General features: G+C 36.8%; 1 protein-coding gene across 2 annotated transcripts; it reads right to left on the reverse strand.

The window, feature by feature from the left end:
* Positions 1–1,559: 1,559 nt before the first annotated feature.
* enpep (glutamyl aminopeptidase) lies at positions 1,560–18,629 on the reverse strand. 2 transcript variants are annotated; one of them, XM_073834112.1, is made up of 21 exons: positions 17,629–18,629; positions 13,201–13,342; positions 12,868–12,999; positions 12,645–12,765; positions 11,103–11,257; positions 10,046–10,159; positions 9,792–9,926; positions 9,372–9,437; positions 9,204–9,269; positions 8,736–8,896; positions 7,605–7,684; positions 7,388–7,518; positions 5,337–5,392; positions 5,006–5,156; positions 4,762–4,835; positions 4,347–4,451; positions 4,091–4,264; positions 2,631–2,771; positions 2,462–2,543; positions 2,203–2,353; positions 1,560–1,889 (listed from the first exon to the last, which is right to left on the reverse strand). In XM_073834112.1, exons 1-20 carry the CDS (start codon positions 18,261–18,263, stop codon positions 2,207–2,209), a joined length of 2,868 nt encoding a protein of 955 aa, XP_073690213.1. In that variant the 5' UTR covers positions 18,264–18,629; the 3' UTR covers positions 1,560–1,889; positions 2,203–2,206. The 2 variants fall into 2 exon arrangements, with proteins under 2 accessions (XP_073690213.1, XP_073690212.1); XM_073834111.1 differs by having other exon boundaries at positions 1,560–2,353.
* Between the last annotated feature and the right edge of the window lie 4,123 nt (positions 18,630–22,752).

Consider the following 22,752-nt stretch of genomic DNA (forward strand, 5'->3'; position numbering starts at 1 on the left):
CCAAAATGCAGGTAAAAGGTTTTTAATGAATATAACAAACAAATAAACAAACAAAAAGGCCAACACGGCACAAACTAAGAACTCGAACACAAAATAAACAAAATCCAGAACATAATCAAAAGTCAGGGAGTCTCAGAAACAAGAAAACAAACATGACAGGAGACATTGCAGAACTGAAATCAGAATGAGCAGTGGAGATATTTATAGTCCTAATAGTGACCAGGTGTGGGTGATAGGTGCTGATGACAAGGACACGTGAACAATCAAGGGAGTGCAGTGTGGGACGGCGACCTCAGGTGGCTAAAGGAAAATCCACAGCCCCGATCATGACATTACCTCCCCTCAAGGGAACGGCTTCCAGACGTTCCCAAACAAAATAATCTGGAGGGAGGAGGAACGGGGGAAGGTGAATCAGGGGGAGGGATGGCGGGCCAGGCCCGTGTAGCGGGGTCCCGCGAGCATGCCTTGCCGCCAGCAGAGCCTCAACCGACGTCGTCGCCTCAGGCAAGGAGATAGCAGACGTCGCTGCGTCAGGCACGGAGATAGCGGACGTTGCCGCCTCAGGCACAGAGATAGTGGACGTTGCCGCCTCAGGCACAGAGATAGTGGACGTTGCCGCCTCAGGCACAGAGATAGTGGACGTTGCCGCCTCAGGCACGCAGATAGTGGACGTTGGCGCCTCAGGCACGCAGATAGTGGACGTTGGCGCCTCAGGCAGGGAGATAGCAGACGTTGCCGCCTCAGGCACGGAGATAGCGGACGTTGCCGCCTCAGGCACAGAGATAGTGGACGTTGCCGCCTCAGGCACGCAGATAGTGGACGTTGGCGCCTCAGGCACGCAGATAGTGGACGTTGGCGCCTCAGGCAGGGAGATAGCAGACGTTGCCGCCTCAGGCACGGAGATAGCGGACGTTGCCGCCTCAGGCACAGAGATAGTGGACGTTGCCGCCTCAGGCACGGAGATAGCGGACGTTGCCGCCTCAGGCACGGAGATAGCGGACGTTGCCGCCTCAGGCACGCAGATAGCGGACGTTGCCGCCTCAGGCACGGAGACAGCAGACGTTGCCGCCTCAGGCACGGAGATAGCAGACGTTGCAGCCTCGGGCAGGGAGACAGCAGACGTTGCCGCCTCAAACACGGAGATAGCAGACGTTGCAGCCTCGGGCAGGGAGATAGCGGAGGTCGCCGCCTCGGGCAGAGAGATAGCGGGCATTGTCGCCTCAGACACGGAGATAGCGGCCGTCGTTCTCTCAGGCAAGGAGATAGTGGTTGTCGCCACCTCCCCGTGAAAGAGTGATTCCACCCCCTCCGCAAAACCGGGGCGTCTCCTCGCCGTCTCGGCACTGCGGGCGTCCACCGCCGCCAGGCAGGCATAAATAAACCTGAATCTAGCGGCCGATGCCGCCTCGAATGACATCCCGGCAGTGTCAGGAACAGAGTGGGTAGTTGCCGCCCCCAAACGTGTGTCCGCCGCCTCTTCAAAAAAAATCCTCCCCGCTGGACCCATCAGTGAGTTCTGCATTCTGTCACGTTTCTCAAGGAGAGGTCTGGGTCCAAAATGCAGGTAAAAGGTTTTTAATGAATATAACAAACAAATAAACAAACAAAAAGGCCAACACGGCACAAACTAAGAACTCGAACACAAAATAAACAAAATCCAGAACATAATCAAAAGTCAGGGAGTCTCAGAAACAAGAAAACAAACATGACAGGAGACATTGCAGAACTGAAATCAGAATGAGCAGTGGAGATATTTATAGTCCTAATAGTGACCAGGTGTGGGTGATAGGTGCTGATGACAAGGACACGTGAACAATCAAGGGAGTGCAGTGTGGGACGGCGACCTCAGGTGGCTAAAGGAAAATCCACAGCCCCGATCATGACAGTGTCTGAAGAAAGTAAGCATCCTTTATGACATTTATTTCACATTTACACATTTTACAAATAATTAACATAATGTATAATGAACACATTAAATAAAGAAACAATGTACAGTGCCTACAAATTTGGAATGCCTAGTTCCAAAGAGAATATTTGTTCATTTAACTGTCATGGCAACAGAAACCAAGACTATTTTGTAATGAAAGTGTTTTTAATTATGGCTCTTAAAGATTCATTTTCAAGCTGCCCTGAGTAATTCATTGGCTTATGAAAACAAAATTAGTGGGCGGTGGAAAAATTGTTCTAATGCTGGTCCCTTACAGCACTAGGACACATTGTTCTCCAGCCAGAACCGGATCTCATCCATGTTGCGTTTCATCCATTCGATATTGTTCTTCACAGTCTCTAGTGCCTGTTTCCTAGGCATCTCACCTGCTCCTGCATTCGGGTGCAGTGCGAAAAAGTGCTCCATCTAAAAAAAGAGACCAAAATATGAGGTATTTTTACTCTTTGGTGAATAAAGGCTAAATTTAGTAAGTAGTAAGCTGGGATTCCATTCCAAACAGTCTTTGTGTCTTACCTTCCACAGCTGCAGATCAGTGTTGTACGTACTAGTAATTTTGGACGGCAGGCGGCCCAAGTTTCTGTCATTAATAGTATATCTAAAAGAGACATGAGACCATATATAACAATCTTATTGTCAGAAGAGAGGTTTCAACTTATTCCTTTCAACTGTTAAATGAACTAACCTGTTCACTAGGTAATCCCAGTTGAGTGTAAGCCAGTCCCAAGCCATGGTTTTGCCATATGGGTTTCGTGATACATATTGCACTAAAGTAAAAACATCTTGACTCCTCACGATGCTTTCATTTTTAGCAGCTTCAAGCAACCTGTTAAAGAAAGACATTTGAACAATGAATAATTGAGAGCTAGTCTACTTCTACAAGGTCAAAGCTCGTATTATTCATTTAGCAGACCATTATATCCAAAGCAACTATAAACAGTAGTGTAAGCATGCTACATTTAAAATGAGGAGCAGAAATTCAAGAATAGATGGATTTTTTTACATATGCAATAAGGCTGTGAGTTAGTCAAGTGTCCTTGTTATAGTAGGAGCATCTGAAGCAGTATCAGTATCTATAGACAGATCTGTTCTGTTGTATTCTGATGTGTATCTGAAAATAACGGATTATCTAAAAAAAATGGATGTGGAAACTTGGTTTTATCCATGTTGTTGATTGGATGTTGAGAATCTGAGCTTGCCATTGATTGTGGATGAATGGGGTTTGAAGGATTAGTTCAATTCCTGATAATTTACTCACCTCCATGTCATCCAGGATGTTCATGTCTTTTTTCCTTCAGTCGAAAAGAAATTGCCGTTTTTGAGGAAAACTTTTGAGGATTTTTCTCCATATAGTGGACTTCAATGGAGATCAGTGGGTTGAAGGTCCAAAATGCAGCTTCAAAGGGCTCTACATGATCCCAGCCGAGGAATAAGGGTCTTATGTAGTAAAACGATTGATCATTTTCTAAAAAAAAAATTCTATACCACAAATGCTCGTCTTGCACTAGCTTGGCGTCACACATTACATAGTCACGTTGAAAAGGTCTCGCATAAAGTAGGCGGAAGTACTAAGCCAGTGTTTCAAAGCGAATGTGCAAAGAAAGTCAAACTCCCTTTACAAAAAGGGAAAACAACAATGTTGAATAATTTTGAAGTTGGAGGAGAAAATTTGAATCGTAGTACACAGAAGAAGAACCTTTCCAACATGATTATGCAATGCTTGAAATGCAGACATGCATTGCAGATCTAGTGCAAGATGAGCATTTGTGGTTAAAAAGTATATGAATTAAATTATATTTTTTAGAAAATGGCCAATCATTTTGTTAGATAAGACCCTTGTTACTCGGCTGGGATCGTGTAGAGCCCTTTGAAGCTGCATTGAAACGGCGATTTGGACCTTCAACCCATAAAAATCCTGGAATATTTTCCTCAAAAACCTTAATTTCTCTTTCAACTGAAAAAAGAAAGACATGAACATCTTGGATGGATTTTCTTCTGGAAGTGAACTAATCCTTTAAGTGCAATAATTAAATGGACAGGTCTGGCAAATATCACCAAAGAGAAGTCTGCTGTTTTCACAAGAGTTACGACATTTTAGATAAACATTTAATGCCGACAACACTGCCTGGGTAGAAGGGAGTTTACCTTTGAAGGAGAGTGATATCATCTACTGAAGCCAGGCCGTAGAGCAGCTTGTCTTTCTCCTGGGCGAGAGTGGCAGTAAGATATTTCAGGAACATCATTTCCCAGCTCTGGACTGTTCCTGAGTTCTTCATTCCATATCGGTACACCAGCAATCGTAAATTGACAGCCACACTGCTACTCCCCAATCAGAAAAAGAGCCTCTTAAAAACAAACTCTGACTGGACCACTGGAGCTATTCATGCATGAATGCAATTACCTAATTGTTCCGTCGATCCATTCATTGAAAATGTCAGAGGCTTGCTTGAGAGCTTCCTCGTCACCCATCTGACATGCAATGCCCAAAACTGTCTCTCTCAGCAGCCTGAACATATAATAAAAATGCTATAATATTCAAGTTTTTTATTTAACTTTTCTATCAAATTATGTTTTTTATAATCAAATGAATAGAGAATCTAAATTGGAATGATTTTTACAAGTGGTCTCAGATTTTTGGATGCCACTGGATATCTGCATATGGGCACACACATGCCAACCATTTAGCATATGCGCATATATGTGCAGCATTTTAAAACTGAGGTATCTGGTTTACAAGAATGATAAATCCAAGAATGTATCCTTGGCCTGTTGCAGAAGAGCTTTTTTTAGTTAGTTCTGCCAAAAAAAATCCTCACCGCTGTGTTTGCGTCCCCTCATCATTCCACCCAAGTTCTCTGGATATCTTCTGCACATGGTCACGGAAGAGTTTCTAAACAGAGACATGATGTGAAACAGACCATATGAAAAACAGAAACTATAAAGTGGGAACTGTTTTGTAACATTTAACGTTATATAAGGAGCATAAAGCTCAGACTGGGAATAAGATCACATTTGAACATTTAATGCATTGAGAAAGTATTGAATACTTTGGGATCCAACCTGGAATTTGGGGTATAGCACTGGATCATCAGCCAACATGCCTCTCACATAGGAGATAGAAGTAGCTACTCTGTCCCACACAATGTACTCAGTTTCATTGGCCAGATATTTAGTTAAGTTGAAGGCATGTCCATAATCGACAATATCTGCCCTGTTAATGCAAAACACAAGGCAGCACTTTAGGCGTGACGTCATCGTCCTTACTTCATGACCTCCGCTATAACCATAAAAAGCTGTGCTATGAAAAATCAGTTCAGATGTACTTTTTGCCTGTCATCAAGTCAAGATTGAAAGCATAAGCTTTCTGCAGCTGAAATATGTTTGTACTCACCGTCCAAAAGCAAATATGTCGTCAATGTAGCCGCTTCGGTCAGTTGCATCATACACCTAAAAAAAGATAAGCATTATATGGGATCGTAAATTTAAGTACATAGCTCTCTGCATTACTTGATCATTTTCGATATTACTCCGTCATCTGTGGTAACACTATATATAATTCCGCTCATCCAGTGCTGATTGATTGTCTTAAAGGATTAGTTCACTTCCAGATAAAAATGTCCTAATAATTTACTCACCCCATGTCATCCAAGATGTTCATGTCTTTCTTTCTTCAGTCAAAAATAAAGAAAACATTCCAGGATTTTTCTTCATGTACACTCTTACAAATAAAAGGTTCTTTAAAAGGTTCTTCACAGTGATACCATAGAAGATCCATTTTTGGTTCCACAAAGAACCTTTTGTGAAACAGATGTTAAAGGTTCTTTATGGAACCATTTAGACAAAAAGGTTCTTCTGGCATTGTGAAGCACCTTTGTTTTTAAGAGTGTAGTGGACTTCAATAAGGATCAGAAGGTTGAAGGTCCAAACTGCAGTTTTAATGCAGCTTTAAAGGGCTCTACGTGATCCCAGCTGAGGAATAAAGGCCCGTTTAGACCAAGAGCGATAACGATAACTACAAATAAAATGATAAGTAAATTTGCGCCCACACCAGTGAATGATAACTGTCTGTTTTTATTGCATTTACATAACTTCAACCAGTAGATATCCTCAGCATGCACGTTTCAAGTACAAACTATCTGATCTCTAACGTAATCAATGTAGTGGAATAAAAACAACAGACATTGTCCAAACTAGCGCTGAATTCCTGAGGTAATTTTATGTTACTTTGTTTGCTGTGCAATGTCTGTTTGCTTCTCTACAATGTCACCTACTATTTCAAATGTACAAGTTCTTTAAATTTGAATGAAGTCTGATTAGCTGTCAGTGTTTTATCGTTCATTGGCTGTAAAAAATAGTTCTGAAAATGATCCCAATATCATTCCCTTGTATCGTTATTGTTATAGTCATGGTGTAAACTCTGCAGTTCTCTTAAATTTGAAACTATTTTTAGAACTTTATAGTTATACAGTTATCGTTATTGTTCTTGGTGTGAATGAGCCTAAAGGGTATTGTCTAGTGGCATGATTGGTCATAAAAAAAAAGAAAAGAAAAAGCGCAGTTCTTCGTCTGTGTACTTCAGTTCAAAAAGGTAGAGTAGGGCGAAAAACTAATTTTTTCGTCCATCTTCAAATTCGTCCGACATATTTGCTTTACCTTTTTTTTTTTAGGCTTTTCGACTTTCTTTGCACATTCACTTTGTAAACACTGGGTCAGTACTTCTGCGTGACCTTTCCTATGTGACTACATAAAGTCGAGCTAGTGCAAGACAAACATTTGTGGTTAAAAGGTATAGAGGTTTTTTTTAGTTTGTTTTTTTAGAAAATGACTGATTGTTTCACTAGACAAGACCCTTATTCCTCAGCTGGGATTGTGTAGAGCCCTTTGAAGCTGCATTGAAACTGCAATTCGGACCTTAAACCCTTAAGCTCCTCTTGAAGTCCACAAAAATCCTGCAATGTTTTCCATAGAAAGCTTAATTCTTTTTCAACCGAAGAAAGAAAGACATGAACATCTTGGATGACATGGGGGTGAGTAAATTATCAGGAAATGTTTATTATGGAAGTAAACTAATCTTTTAAAAATGTGTTCGTCTTGTTGCTAGGCAGATTGTTTTGTATGTTGTAGACTATGTTTTCATATCGGAATACAGGCAGGGTTGATGTAAAGTGGGAAAGGTAATTTAAAAGCAATTTCAACGGAAGCAATAAACAGTAGGAGGCTCTGGCTTTGCTTATAGATAAGATCCTAAAAATAATTTATAAGTACTCTCAAATTAATATTCCATGTCCACGTATTTCATGTTTTGATTAGTAGGAATGCAATAAGATTTATAAAGTATATTCAGCCGGACATTATCATTGTAATGAATGTCTTTTCTCTATGTAGCTACAGTTTTGTTAGTTCAGTTACTTCTAACAGAGAAATGAATATGAATAATAATACCTGATGATCTACGAAAAGTTGCTCGGCAATAGCACTCCACACATGGTCATGGTGATTTACTCTGTAAAAGCCCATGTGGTCTTTGTTGACTTTAATGAGACCATCCGTAGCAGGGGAGTATTCACCAATGACTAAATTACACAGCAGAATACCTCAATTAAAAACCAATTCCTCAATGCTAAAATAAAACAAGGTCTCAGCATATGATCTTGTTTACCTGTGTCATCCTTGTCAAATAAGAAAGAGCCATTTTTGGAGTCGATTGTGCTCCATTTCACAGGAATCGTCCATTTGTAACTGTGGGACAAGAGTTAAAACATCTGAGTGAACTAAAGAAAAATTAGAGTTCAGAGTTCAGTTCATTATCTGTGTTCCTTCCTGTGAAGAATAATCAGGGGAATTATTATTTGTGATAATGTTGTAGCTTTGTAGGGGCAGATAAAGAATACTTTAGAACAGTGCTTTTCAACTGGTAGGTAGTGACCCAAAAGATGGGTTACAAATCTGTTCTGAGTGCAGAAAGTAAGGATAAATCAACTATAATTGTGAAGAATTCAAAATAAATGTCTTGTCTATTTTTTTAAAAAGGAGTGCAAAAGCACTTTCCACATGTTTTATTCTTGACGTCAAAGGATGTGCATTTGATTAAATAGTATTTTGGTGCAAATTCATCTGTTTTCACGACACGTCATCAATTGGCCATATTGGCATCAATAAACATAAACAATACCAAGGAACCAAACGAAACTAGAATGTTCTGCTCATAATTGCTGCTGAAAATGGTCAATTATTGTTCTAATTGTTTGGACCGGGAAAAACATTTGGAGTACTATAGACTGCCAAAAGTTAAACTGTAACAAATCAAGGAGAAGAGTGCAAAAATCTGTCTGAGGAACAAAAGGCGTTTGTGGTTGGCCAAACTAAACCAGGATTTCCAGGGTAACAACATTAGTGTTTGTTCTTAACATTTCCGGTCAGGTAGGTGAAATATTAGGCTAATATTTTAATTAATGCTTAATACTTAATAAGTTCTTCTCTATATGATTTAACAGCTTCCACGTGTTTTTTCCATGGTTTAGACAGCATAAATTAGCAGAACAATGTATTCAGTAGTATATTAACCGTGCAATTCATGCTTTATCGCCAATATAGTCACGTACCCGGGTAACTGACCAAACCGTGAAAGTGCAAACCCTCTATATTCATTTTCCTAATCTGTGCATGTCATGTAAATTATTTTTGCAAAATGTCAAGCCTATTTGGTTCATGGTAATATTACTGAATTTCAGTGTTTGATTCCATTAACAGTTTTAGTTTTGGTGTAGAGACGTGGCACTATCAGGCTCACCCAAGGGGAGTGGGGGGCTGGCTGGTGTCAGCATTGGGGTCCAGGAGAAACCTGGTCTGGTTGAGTTTAGCTTCAGTGTTTGTGTTGGTCAGAGTCAGCATGGGATATCCCATCTGCTTGGTCCATGTGTCCATAATGTCTTCCACAGGTTCCCCACTCTCCTGTGACCAAAGAAAGATATATATTACCAGTCAAAGTTTAGAATAATTGAGATTTCTTAAAATGTTCTTGAAAGAAGTATCTCATGCTCACAAAGGCTACATTTATTTGATTAGAGTGAAAATAGGAAATTGTGATACACTACTGTTTAAAAGCAAGTGTTTTGCAATACAATATGAACACAATAAGTATATTGTACTTAACATAGTAGTTCAGGCCACCTAATATAAAGTGGGACCTAATATATTATTGAACAAAAACTGAGCAAAACATTAAAATGGCAATTTATGATCAATAAAAGATATTTACATCAGCCAAGGCTTTCCAAAAGTCTGCAGTCTTTGCATTCTGGAATGGGAAGGTCTTTAGATATCGCTGTGGTGAAAAAAGAAAGGGGTCTTATTTTAAAAGCATCACATGTTTAATATATAACTGCAGAGTTATTGGAAAATATATGTAAAAAGCAAGGCGCCTTACTCGACATCCATCCCTAAAAGTGTCACGGCCAAGCAAGTCCTCCAGCATTCGCAAAATAGAAGCACCCTGAAACAGAATGAGATCAGACTTAGCAATTCATAGCAAATAGAGTTGATCAACTAGGTTAAAGGAATAGTTCACCCAAAAAAGAAAATTCTGTCATACTGACTCCTGCGTCAGCGTAAGAAATTGTTAAAATAAAAAGCTTCATAATTACAGCTGAACCACTGATGTCACATGGACTATTTTAACAATGTCCTTACCATCTTTCTGGGTCTTAAACGTGTCAGTTGCATTGTTGTCTATGCAGAGTCAGAAAGCTCTCGGATATTTTCAAAAATATCTTAATTTGTGTTCCGAATGACAGAATTTTCATTTTTGGGTGAACTATCCCTTTAAGAATCATTGACTTAACCTTACCTTGTTATATGAGATTGCATCAAACACAGATGTGATCTCAGCAGGGCTGGACACATCCACGATAATAGGATGGGAAGAGAGAAGAGCATCATCAACCATGACAGGAAATACATCACTGATAAGCATGATGTCTCGCTGAGAAAACACAAGATGAATTGGAATAAACATGGCATCCAGCCTCAATGGAATTGAATGGTTTCAGAGAGATATTGCCTATTTAGGAATATATTTGAACGATTCAAGCATGTGCTCACCATTCCCCAGTCAGACTCGGCTTGTTCCACTCCCACATACTCAAAAAAGCTGGCAAAGCCCTCGTTCAGCCACAGGTCGTCCCACCAGTCCATAGTCACAATATTTCCAAACCACTGCAAAATACAGACAAAACACTTCCTTAAACGGTAGACCCCAAATACCTCATGCTTATTCAGCCCTATGTTGTTCCTGTAACGGGACCTTTTATAAGGACATTTGTACATTTTGTACAATTTTTTTTAGAAGGACATTTTTTGTCAGACATTTGTATCAAAATATAGATAAATTACAATATATTAAAACAATTCAGTACATGAGCTATGCAACCAAGTTGGAAGCATCAGCAGTTGCTTAACTTTAAGTGATAATCTTTACAAGGAAAGAAGTTACAAATTATCTAATTACATCATGATTTTACATTCTGTCATATCATCATATAACATTTTTAGCTGTGTTACTTGTTATTACTTATTACTTTTGGATTCAAACTGTGTCTAGCAACCTTGGACCTAGTTATAAAAAGATAATCTTATCAGTGTGCAATGTTACTGCAGTCATTATCCCAAAAAACATCACTGTATTGGATGCTTTTGAGAGAGTGTAATATGTAACTGTGTGATAGTAATCTTTATGATAATCATATTTTTCTCCGTCAGCCTGTTACAGTGAATGGATCCAATAAATTCACCCTCTTTAATTGAAAATGCAGTTAAAGGAAACATTAAAATGAGAAGCATGCTCAGCACAGGGTGTTCTGCCAATTCGGTCTCGATGTGTGACTGATGATGTACTGTATACTCGATTGTCCTCGCTCTGCGTAGTGTCCTGGACAGAGCACCTGTAGTGTGCTTTCAAGCAATGTTGCTTGCTATGAATGTTATTTAAAGGAGAAGTTCACTTCCAGAATGAAAATTTCCTGATAATTTACATGCTTTTCAACCTGGAAGAGAACTAATCCTTTAAGCTGCAGTCTGGATATAGTACATGAAATTAAAAAATATAGAGTCACAACTTGTCCTCTTTTCACTAATCAGAATATGTGATATGGTTAGTAACCTGGTGAACAAGCTCATGCGCAATGACACTGGCCACTCGTTGTTTGTTGATTGAGGAGGACTCCTTTTCATCGAACAGCAGGTTGGTTTCTCTGTAAGTGATTAAGCCCCAATTTTCCATCGCCCCTGTCCCAAAGTCTGGGATTGCTATCTTATCTGCAACAGAGACAGAATATATACTACATTCTTTGTACATTCTTTGTCACAATAATCACTGCATAGATAGACAAGATATGAACCAGTTGATAAGATATGATATAAATCATGAATCAGTGTCGTTTTTATGACATCATGGTGTGAAGAGCTGTTTAAAATTGTGTAAGAGTCAATGACAGACTTTAATCTCTGTGTATTTAAAAGATTTTTTAAAAACACTACCAGTCAAAAGTTTTTGAACAGTAAGATTTGTAATGTTTTTTAAAGAAGTCCCTTCTGCTCACCAAGCCTGTATTTATTTCATCCAAAATACAGCAAAAGCTGTAATATTGTGAAATATTTTTACTGTTTAAAATGCTTTCTAACTGAATATATTTAAAAAAAAAATTAATTTATTTCTTTGATCCAAGCTACATTTTCAGCATCATTACTCCATGCTTCAGTGTCACATGATTCTTTAGAAATCATTCAAATATGCTGATTTGCTGTTTAAGAAACATGTTTTAGTATTATTATCAATATTTAAAACTCCAATTCTTTGATGAATAGAAAGACCCAAAGATCAGCATTTATCTGAAATATAAATCTTTTGTAACATTATACACTACCATTCAAAAGCTTGAAGTCAGGATAAAAGAAATTATAGAAATTAATACTTTTATTTTTTTTTTTAGCAAGGATGCTTTAAGAGGTTAAATTGATCAGAAGTGATGATAAAGACATTTATAATGTTACAAAAGATTTCTCTTTCAGATAAATGCTGTTCTTCTGAACTTTCTATTCCTCTAAGAAACCTGAAAAAAAATCTACTCTATTCTAGCTGTTTTTAACATACTAATAAATGTTTTTGAGCTGCAAATCAGAATATTAGAATGGTTTTCCAAGGATCATGTGACTGGAGTAATGATGCTAAAAAGTCAGCTTTGAAATCACAGGCATAAATTACATTTTAAAATGTATTCAAATAGAAAAGTGATATTTTAAATAGTAAAAATGTTACTGCTTGCTGTACTTTGGTTAAAATAAATGCAGGCTTGGTGAGCAGAAAAGACTTTTTAAAAATGAAACATTAAAAATATTACTGTTCAAAAACTTTTGACTGGTAGTGTATATATTTTAAAAAGTATGCCCAATTACAGTAATTACTCTTCTTTATTATTGTATCAAGAGAGTTAAAATTATCAAAAGAGCTGTATTCATGTCATTATATGTATGAGTAATATTTTTATTACATTTCTGAGTAAATTAATAGATCCTAAAAAAGCTGCATCATGTAATTGCCATGCCATTGCCAAAATTATAATTATAATGAGCAATAACTATGATGATGATGATATCTCTAATATGATAAACGGTTCAAAACTAAAAAATGTGTCGACTGATTTACCAAGTTTCTCTATAGAATATTCCATGTCAAAATACTCCTCAAAGTAATCAAATATGATCTTGGTGACATTTGCAGCATATTCAGCGGTTGAGATCTGCATGGGCTGAGCATAGATCCGCAACTGTCAGGAGGAAGAGAAAGAGATGAATAATAAAAACTGACTGGCAGGAATTATTCAGCAAATTCTGGATTCAGTAGAACAAACATTGAAGAAAGAGCTTACTGGTATATTTCTTTTTGAGATCCGCTCCACGTAATCAAACTGGTGAATCGCAAAACATACCAGATAGGTACTCATCTTTACTGATTTTTTAAATAATGTTTTTGTCTTTCCGTCCGTCACATTTTGTGTTTTCTGTGAAAGAGAGTGTTAGGAGTTATAGTGAACACCTATCAACTGAACAGAAAGAAAGCAGCCAGATTTACCAGAGCCATAACGAAAACCACTCACACTCACACAAGCAGAATAATGATTCAGATCTTGGGTAAAAAGTTTGAGCTACTTTTAAACTTTCTTTAACTGTTTTGAAGGCTCAAGCAGCAAGGGAAAACATACCTCCACAGGCATGTTGGACAGAGCTTTATATGCATTGTCATGGGTGATGGAGATTGTGTAGGTTGCCTTTTTGTTGGGCTCATCAAAACAGGGAAAAGATTTACGAGCATCCGTGGGTTCATGGTCTGTTGCAGCGATTTTCCTGTAAAAGATTAGAGCGGGTTCATAAAACTTAACTAGTGGTTTATGTTTACCTCAGTGACCACATGTGGGGAAAGTTCAACAGCATTTTCATTAAAATCTAATCAAGTTTGATTACAGCTATAATTTAAACTCACTGTCAGTTGTGTGTGCAACAAAATTGATTTTGGCGGCCTCTGAAACTTTGCCCAAATGCTTTAAAACAAAGTGAAATTTTATTTAAAAATTACACTGATAAAGATCATCTATTTCTATGTGGTGAGAGTCATAGTTCTTGGAACTCATCATGGGTAATAAAGACTTATTTGTTAATCATGTATGATATTATATGTGACCCTGGACCACAAAACCAGTCGTAAGTAGCCAACAATACATTGTATGGGTCAAAATTGCCAAAAGTAAAGATCATGTTCCATGAAGATATTTTGTAAATTTCCTACCCTAAATATATCAAAACTTAATTTTTGATTAGTAATATGCATTGCTAAGAACTTCATTTGGACAACTTTAATGGCGATTTTCTCAATATTTAGAATTTTTTGCACCCTCAGATTTCAGATTTTAAAAAAGTTGATTCTAGACCAAATATTGTACAATCCTAACCATACATCAATGGAAAGCTTATTTATTCGGCTTTCAGATGATGTCAATGTAAAAAATTGACGCTTATGACTGGTTTTGTGGTCCAGGGTCACATATGATACATAATATTGTGTGCTTCTTTAGCTGTTAGTTTTTTTTAGACCCAAACGTGAAAAACAACAGAATCGAGGAGTAATAGAGCTTAAAGCCATGTTGCTTCATGAATAAATAAGCTTTTGCAGATGTAGATCTCTCATTCTTGGCACCCTCTTAGCTTTCGTTCCAAGAATTAAGGGTACATGTCAGTTCAGCGCATTTGTTAAAATTTCACACCATTCCCAAATCAGATAATATATAATGACCCCATCAATGGCAGCTATCCCACATCAACAACAATACTACATCCTTGGGAGCGTGTTTGAGTATGTTGCATAAGAATCAGTTGCAAGAAATTTCAAGGGAATAGCTTGTTGTTATATGGTAAAAGGTCATTTGCAGTAGTGAGATCTGACTGTTGAAGCCAAGCATTAAGTAAATCTTAAGTTTATTCAATGATACATTAAAGGATTAGTTCACTTCGAGAATAAAAAAAAAAAATCTGATAATTTACCTACTCTATCATCCAAGATGTTCATGTCTTTCTTTCTTCAGTCGCAAAGAAAAGGTTTTTGAGGTAAACATTCCAGGATTTTTCTACATATAGTGGACTTCAATGGGGATCAACCGGTTAAAGGTCCAAATTGCATTTTCAAAGGGCTCTACATGATGCCAGCTAAGGAATAACGGTCTTATCTAGCAAAACGATCAGTCATATTGTAAAAGAAAAAGAAAAATTGTAAATTTATATACTTTTTAACCACATATGTTTGTCTTGCACCAGCTTGGTCTCTACCATTACATAGTCACATTGAAAAAACATGAGCTGGAGTTTTTTGGCCTAATCTGTCTTTTTGAACCAAAGTACACAGACGAAGAACTAACCAAACGTGACTCTTCCAATGTTATTATGTAATGCTTGAAGATGCACATGTGCATCGCATTTGTGGTTAAAAGTATATACATTTTTATTTATTTTTTTAAGAAAATGATGGATGGTTTTGCTAGATAAAACCCTTATTCCTTGGCTAACATCGTGTAGAGCCCTTTGAAGCTGCACTGAAACTGCAATTTGGACCTTCGCTAGTGGACAGTCCACTAATTTTATATGGAGAAAAATCCTGGAATGATTTCCTCAAAAAGCATAATTTCTTTTTGACTGAAGAAAGAAAGACATGAACATCTTGGATGACAAGGTAAATCAGTGCGACCATAATAGGTCACTTGTAGTCCAGACAGATAACCTAAAGTCTACTAGTCTATCAGGACAGGTCACCTAAAGTTTAGCGCAACAAAGATTTGTAGTACAAGAGTGACTACAGTCCTGATAAAGAGTTTACTGATGGCTCTGAAATTGTCATGGATAGGAGACTCTGGAACTGTATCATCATTATCAGTGTGCATAGTTGTTATAGTAAGTGGTGCAACCAAAATGTAAAAAAAAATCCATTTCAGGACATCTATTGAACACTGGACAGGCTTTTAAAATAACTGTACTCATGATTTATTTGTGGAGTTGTACCTTACTTGAGTACTTGAGTAATTGTTTTATGTTGAGGAAATTATATTTATTTTCTCTGTAGAAGTTTTTTAGACCTTCAAATTGCCAACCATTTTTGCAGGTCATCATAACATAAATCAGTTTTACTGAGATTACAGTTTGATCAAATTAAATTATGGTCCAAACTGAACTTTCATATTAAGTGATATCCAGTTTAGTGTAAACTGTATTTGGAAAGAATGTTGATCATTTAGCTTAGAGAAGAAACAATGGACAAAGATTGACTAAATTTAATGGATAGTCCCAAAAATGAAAATTCTGTCATTAATTAATCACCCTCATGTCATTCCAAATATAATCCCATAAGACCTTTGTTCATGACCAGGACGATAAGAATTGTTGAATAAAGTTGTTATTTTTGTTTTATTTGCACACAAAAAGTATTCTTGTAGCTTCGTAAAATTGTGGTTGAACCACTGATGTCACATGGACTATTTTAACCATGTTCTTTGATTTGTGTTCTGAAGATGAACAATGTTGATAAATAAGTACACTACTGTCCAAAGTTTGGGGTCAGTAAGATTTTTTTGTTGTCGTTAAGATATTACTTCACTTTTGATCAATTTATTGCATCCATGTTGAGTAAAACTTTTCAAAAGATTTATAATATCTACAAAAATATTAGGCAGCACAATTTTCAAGATTGATAATATTTAAAAAAAAAAGTTTCTTAAGCATCAAATCAGCATATTAGAATGATTTCTGAAGGATCATGTGACACTGAAATCTGGAACCGAAAATTCAGATTTGCCATCACAGGAATAAATTACATTTTAAAACATTAAAATAGAAAACAGTATGTAAAAGTCTAATAACATCACAATTTTGGCTGATAAATTACATTATGTGTTGATTAATTAATCAAATTATTCGCAAAATAAATTTGATAGTGAAAATACCCACCAAATATTACTTAAAGCTATTTTTGTGTTAACTGAGAAAGTATCAAGTAGACATTACAAACTGTAGCTTTAGAAAGAAATATTTGATTTGATTTAACATCAAATGTATTATACATAAACATTTAGGCTACAACGGCCTAACATAAACTATGGAACATAAAATAATAATAAATCATTTGAGAAACACCTCAGTATTTTGTTCATGCAATGAAAGTCATTGATAACAAAACAGCTTTGTTATTTTGTTAGTCTTCAAAATACCTTATTTTATGTTCCACAAAAGAAAGGTTTGAATTTCAAACTTCGAAACAACATTGGGGTAAGTAAATTATGTCAGAATTTATTTTTTGGGTGAACTATCCATTTCATGTTTTTATTTTTTTATTATTATTATTTTATTTTATTATATTAATGAAGTAAATGGTTTTACAAATGGACATTTGAAATATTGATTCAAGCGAATCGTTCAAAACACGATTAATTTCAGATCTAAACACCGCAGCAAAAATTCTGCTTTGACTTTAAAGGTATTTTATGTTCTCTGCAAAAAAACAACAACAACATAATATTGTGTTTAAAATAGAACACAATATCAACTTCTTATTTAGTGAACTGTTGAATAAAATCACATTTAAACTCGTGATATTCGGGACAAAATCAGCACTCGTGTAATACGGCTCTCCCTGCTTGTGTGATATCGCATATCATATGATATAAATATGAGACAAAACTCATTCAGGGCAATTTTGTGCAAGCATGTCTTGATTTTTAGTTCATAACTGCATTTATGGAGTTGTTGCCCTGCATTATATTAGTCAACAGTCAATTATATGAAACATAAGACGATGTACAGATCTGGGGTGCGTTAACTGCGTTAAAATATTTTAATCGCGTTATTTTTTCATGACTAATTAATTAAGTTAAGACACGTTAAACTGACAGCTCTAATCACAGTTTTTACTGTATTTCAAATGTATAATCAAATAAATACCTTGGCAAGCATAAGAGACTACAAAAATCAAAGTGTACATGTACAATTGTGACAGTACACATACTTTCAAGTATAATTTCTCAGTATTTTTCACACCTCTTACTGTGTACACTGACAAAAATACATTTCTACTATATAGATGTTTTAATGCTTACTTGGTTTCTTCTTTCTCCTTATATGTGGTTTTGTAGAAACCAACTAGAGAGCCGTTGAGCCAGCCCTGGAAGTGTAGAGTGAGGATGTAGTGCTCGTCTGGGCCAGTGACACTCAGCTGCTCGGCTGCCTCCACCACCACATACTCCTGCGGCTTGTACTCAAAGCATTCCTTCACCCGAACAGAGGTCAAGCGGGATGGGCCACTGCGCTGTAGAGAGGGCACCGCGGTGACAAAGGTCTCTCGGATATGGAGCCACAGGTGCTGACTGGCCTTCGTCAGGTTCAAATGGATAGACACGCTCCCGGTGTAGATGTCCGTGTCGAGGTCAGGCTCCAGATGCAGATCGTAATGGAACGGCACCATGTGGTCAGGTAAGCGGAAGTTGGTCCAGTCGCCGTTTGTGTTGTCGGATGGTTTGCAGGGCCCCCGGTTATCAGGCGGTGTTGTAGTAGGTGACGGTGTCGTGGGTGATGATGTTGGCTTGGGTTCCTCTTCGGATGAGGTCTTCTGGCTCAAACCAACTCCGAGCCCCACGGCAACACCTGTCACGATGACTACAGCGCAGATGATGGCAGCATGCTTGCCTCGGATAAGGTACCGCTTTTCCTTCTTTTCGAACTCCAGGCTTTCCATGGCGAGCCGTCAGTTGCAGAGTCAGAATGTGTACAAACACTCAAAATTCAGAAAGTCAGAACTCTCTCTCCCTGTGAACCCCCACACACAAACACACAAACACACACTCTATCCTTACACTTCCTTTTGCCTCCAAAGAGAGAAAACAGCTGTGTCTGGATTCCCAAATGTGTGGACATACGCAGTCCCACACACACTCATGCAGGGCAGCCTGTGGGAGGCACAGAGGTTAAAGCAGGAGTTAAGTTTCACCACAGTCTAAAAAATTGCTCTGATCTCTGTAAGGTCACGGCCCCACGGTTGTCAAAACGTCTACGCCGGGAGGTGATCCTTAAGCTGGAGTGTGGCAACTTCTCACTCACTAAATCTCACGCTGATAGCGGTGATACATAGGGGACAGGGGCTGAATTTGTACCGCCCTTCAGTTAAACATAAATCAAAATATGTTAATCAGCAGTCAGAGAGGAATGATCACAAACAAGCATCAGAGAGAGAACTGTGGGGGAGGGAGGCATAGGAAAGCTGAGTAAAAACGGAAGGAGTTATTATGTAAACAGTGGAATGGGCTTATGGGAGAGAACTGGGGAATGTTATAAAGCTGTCATAGCTTTAATAATTTTCAAGGAGTGATATTGTAAATTATGACTACAGCAGCTTTAAGTGAAGTTTAATCAGAAAATCTTACATTTAAACTTAGACTTTGAATAGAAGGATGTACGTTTGATGCATGTTTCCTTCCTCAATGCAGTTTCATTTTTAACACAATTTATTATAATAGATGTTTGATTGTCTTTAAACCTCAGGTAATATTTTTCAAGCATCCATACACATATAGCAAGGAAAGTGTTTGTAAAATAAGGTGTTTGTAGAATTGTAGAATAAGGTGCCAAAACTTTTTACTCTGTCTTAAAAATTATTTAAATAAAAGAAAGATTATTGGAGTATGTAAGAAAATGCTATTTTAGTCTTTCTACTTCACTAATTCCATGTTTAGCTTAATTAGTCGCTTGTCAGGTCCTTAATTATGAGATGTTTTGATGGAGAGCTGAAAGCAAATGTTGCATTATACCAAACCATATTTTATTCAAATTGATATTTATTCAAATCAAATGCAAATTTCCACACTTCTAAGCAAAAAAAAAAAAAAGTTAAAACAAAAACATATATTAGAAGTAGAAGGAATCCGCCATCCGGCAATCCGACAAACTACTCAGACAGGAGAGTAGATTAACTTCAGTGGACTTAAACCTGAAAAATTGTGTATTTGACGTCTTTCCACGGTGGAAATAAAATACATTCTGATGTTCTTTCATGTTTTCGTGCTTTAAGTAAAGAAGAAAAGACGATCCGTTACTGTGTCAATTGATTTAATAAGGCAATATTGTGATCTGTCACGACACATTAAAGAGTCAAAAAACAGTATTTATTGTTTAAATTTTTAAAAAATTAAAGCATTTTAAAGCTAAGAATTTGTTTTATACTAGAATTAACCTGGTCTGTCTTGTCTGTCGACGTGTTGTCAGTTTTCTCTTTGCTCCGCTATGTATTTTTCACTGTGAGAGAACAGGATGTGTAGTGGTAAGAGCTGCATTGTTTGTCAGACATAGCAGCTAAGGAGGGTGAGTTTATGCGAAGGGTTAATTACTACTCAAAACTAGCCCAATCGCGTCTCAGGGGTCCCCTTGGTAAAAATCACTTCTGGTGAGTAAAATACATGTTTTTGGCAGGGTTTCCCTGGTAAAATTTGCATTCCAGGGGATAAATATCACATTATTGGAGTCACTTCAACCCATGGACATGAAAAACAACCCACGGTGAGAAGTGTTAAAGTAGCCCAATTCCATGGGAAAACCGCAGACTTGGCAACACTATGTGTGATCACAATCAGGTGTGAATTGTCTAGGTGTCTAGGAGACATTTCCTGAAAAAAAAAATCACAAAAACTGACTATTGCAATCTCAGTGTTGTAGTGCTTAGTGCTTTGGGGTTGCTCAGGGCAAATTCTTAATAAACCCACAGTTTCTCATCATAAATATTAAGTAATATTTTACAGGACTAAGTGCTGAAATCACTTTATAGGAGGACAGCAATGTAGTTATGAAAGACTTAAATCTGTTATCATCAACAAATTAGACATCATAATCATAAATCATTTGTTATCATCAGTTTATGAGGAAACTTTATGGTAAATGTATAAGTGTATCAATATCTGAGAAAGATGGGAAGTTGTTACAGCTGTTAAGATTAATAATCGCTCACTGAATTTCATCACTACTGTCTGACTTAATATAGAGTTGAGGTCAAAAGTTTACATACACCTTGCAGAATCTGCAAAATGGTAATTATTTTACCAAAATTAGAGGGATCATACAAAATGCATGTTATTTTTTATTTAGTACTGACCTGAATAAGATATTTCACATAAAAGATGTTTACATATAGTTCACAAGAGAAAATAATAGTTGAATTTATTAAAATGACCCCGTTCAAAAGTTTACATACAGTTGATTTTTAATACTGTTTTTTTGTTTAGTGATAGTTGTTCATGAGTCCCTTGTTTGTCCTGAACAGTTAAACTGCCCGCTGTTTTTTTGAAAAATCCTTCACTCATATGCAACTATTACAGAAGGTATAAATGCTCACTGATGCTTCAGAAGGAAACATGATGTATTCAGAGCCGGAGGGTGAAAACTTTTGAACAGAAAGAAGATGTGTAAATTTTTCTCAAATATCATATTTGAACTTGTCCAGTCATTGCTGGACAAGTTCAAATACACAAAAATGCTGAAAAACCAAAGAATTTGTGGGACCTGAAGGATTTTTCCAAAGAACAGTGGGACAAACAAGGGACTAATGAACTGCTATCACTAAACACAAAAAAACTGCGGATCATTCAAGTAAAACACTGTATTAAGAACCAAGCGTATGTAAAATTTTAAACAGGGTAATTTCAAGAAATTACCCTGACTATTATTTTCTTATGTGAACTATATGTAAATGTCTTTTATGTGAAATATCTTATTCAGGTCCTTACTAAATAAAAAATAACATACATTATGTATGATCCCGCTGTCACATTTCATGTCTGTTTTGATCATTGGTTTCGCCCTTGTCTCCCCCTGTTGATCTGTGATTTGGTTTAGCCCTCGTTTCTGTAATTCCCTTCGCCTGTTTGTAATCAAGTCACACCCTTTATAAGTCTGTCTTTGAGTTCAGTGTTTTCTCGGTCCTTAACGTTATATGATGTGTGTGTGGAAGTGTTCCTGCCTTGTTCCTCTTGGAGAATTATATTAAATATCTTGTCTATCGTCTCGTCTCGTCCTGCACGCACCCCTTAACACCCGCTTATTTTGGCATAATTAACATTTAGCAGATTCTGCAAAATGTATGTAAACTTGTCACACATGTCATAACAAAAGAAATTAGGTCAGCAAAATGGTAATCTTGTTTCTTTGTTGAACTGTGACACTCAATGTGTTAATCAACAGCTGCTAAGTTCACTTGGATCTATCAGGCATATATGGCCACCCACACATTATAAAGGAGGTATTTTTTTATAAAGGCCTCATTATCTATATCACTTTGATGTAGCAAATGTCAATACTGTATGTGTATAACATAAGGTCATCTGTAAGCTTAATACTGTTTACCAGAAGAATTCTTTACGATGTGACTTTTATTAGGCTGCTGATATGACTAGAGGTTCATGTGAGGGAACACTTTTTTGAGTCAGTCCTCGCTGCAGCCTGTAGCGCGATGACGTAGCTGGATCAGGTCCAATACGTCCTGGACGTTGTAACGCGCATGCGCGGTGGTTTGTTTTGCTGATATTTCAATATAAACAGTCACATGAGTGAAAACAGCTTTTTGTTGGGAAAGTCGGGGAGAGACGCAAGTATTCCTAATAAATGTCCAATGCTTCTCTTTCTTTTTGGAATTATTAGACACATTTCATTATGTCTTTTCAAATGCCTAGGTCTGTTTAATTTCCTTAATTATACAATTTCTAGCACTATTTTTAAACGTTTATTCATGCAATAATATATAAATTATCTAATGTATATGCTTGTTTAAAACGAGGGATTAAAAACGAATTCCAAGTAAAAACTGTATTTTTTCTTTACATTTCCAGACAGCAAAACAAACGAAATTAAAAATTACTTAATAAATTCAAGGCACTATAATTTCCTTATTCATTTGATACAACTAGTATAGCTATAGACTATTAATATATATATATATATATAAAATAATAATATTTTGTCATATTCGTGATTCCTGAATTTATATATGAAAACTTCGTTTTGAAGTTCATTCGTTATGTTTGTATAAGAAAATTCGTTAACCTAGACTATTAAGTTGATTTAATATTCTTGATAGTTTTTATAAGAAGTTAAAAGTAATTAGCTTGTAGTGTATATATATTAAGGGCTATAGGCTAATCTTTTCCTTAACTCTTATTACACTGTAGATCGAAATAAAATAATTC

Source organism: Garra rufa, chromosome 2, assembly GCF_049309525.1.
Source record: "Garra rufa chromosome 2, GarRuf1.0, whole genome shotgun sequence".
Classification (NCBI taxonomy): domain Eukaryota; kingdom Metazoa; phylum Chordata; class Actinopteri; order Cypriniformes; family Cyprinidae; genus Garra; species Garra rufa.

Bases quoted from the DNA above. Each gene is read 5' to 3' on its own strand.
- enpep (XM_073834112.1), bottom strand. From the start codon at position 18,263: ATGGAAAGCCTGGAGTTCGAAAAGAAGGAAAAGCGGTACCTTATCCGA. The intron at 5,157-5,336 runs GTGAGTACAAAC...TTGCATTAACAG, and splicing joins GACATATTTGCTTTTGGACG to GGCAGATATTGTCGATTATG. The intron at 4,452-4,761 runs GTGAGGATTTTT...TTATATGTTCAG, and splicing joins GAGGGGACGCAAACACAGCG to GCTGCTGAGAGAGACAGTTT.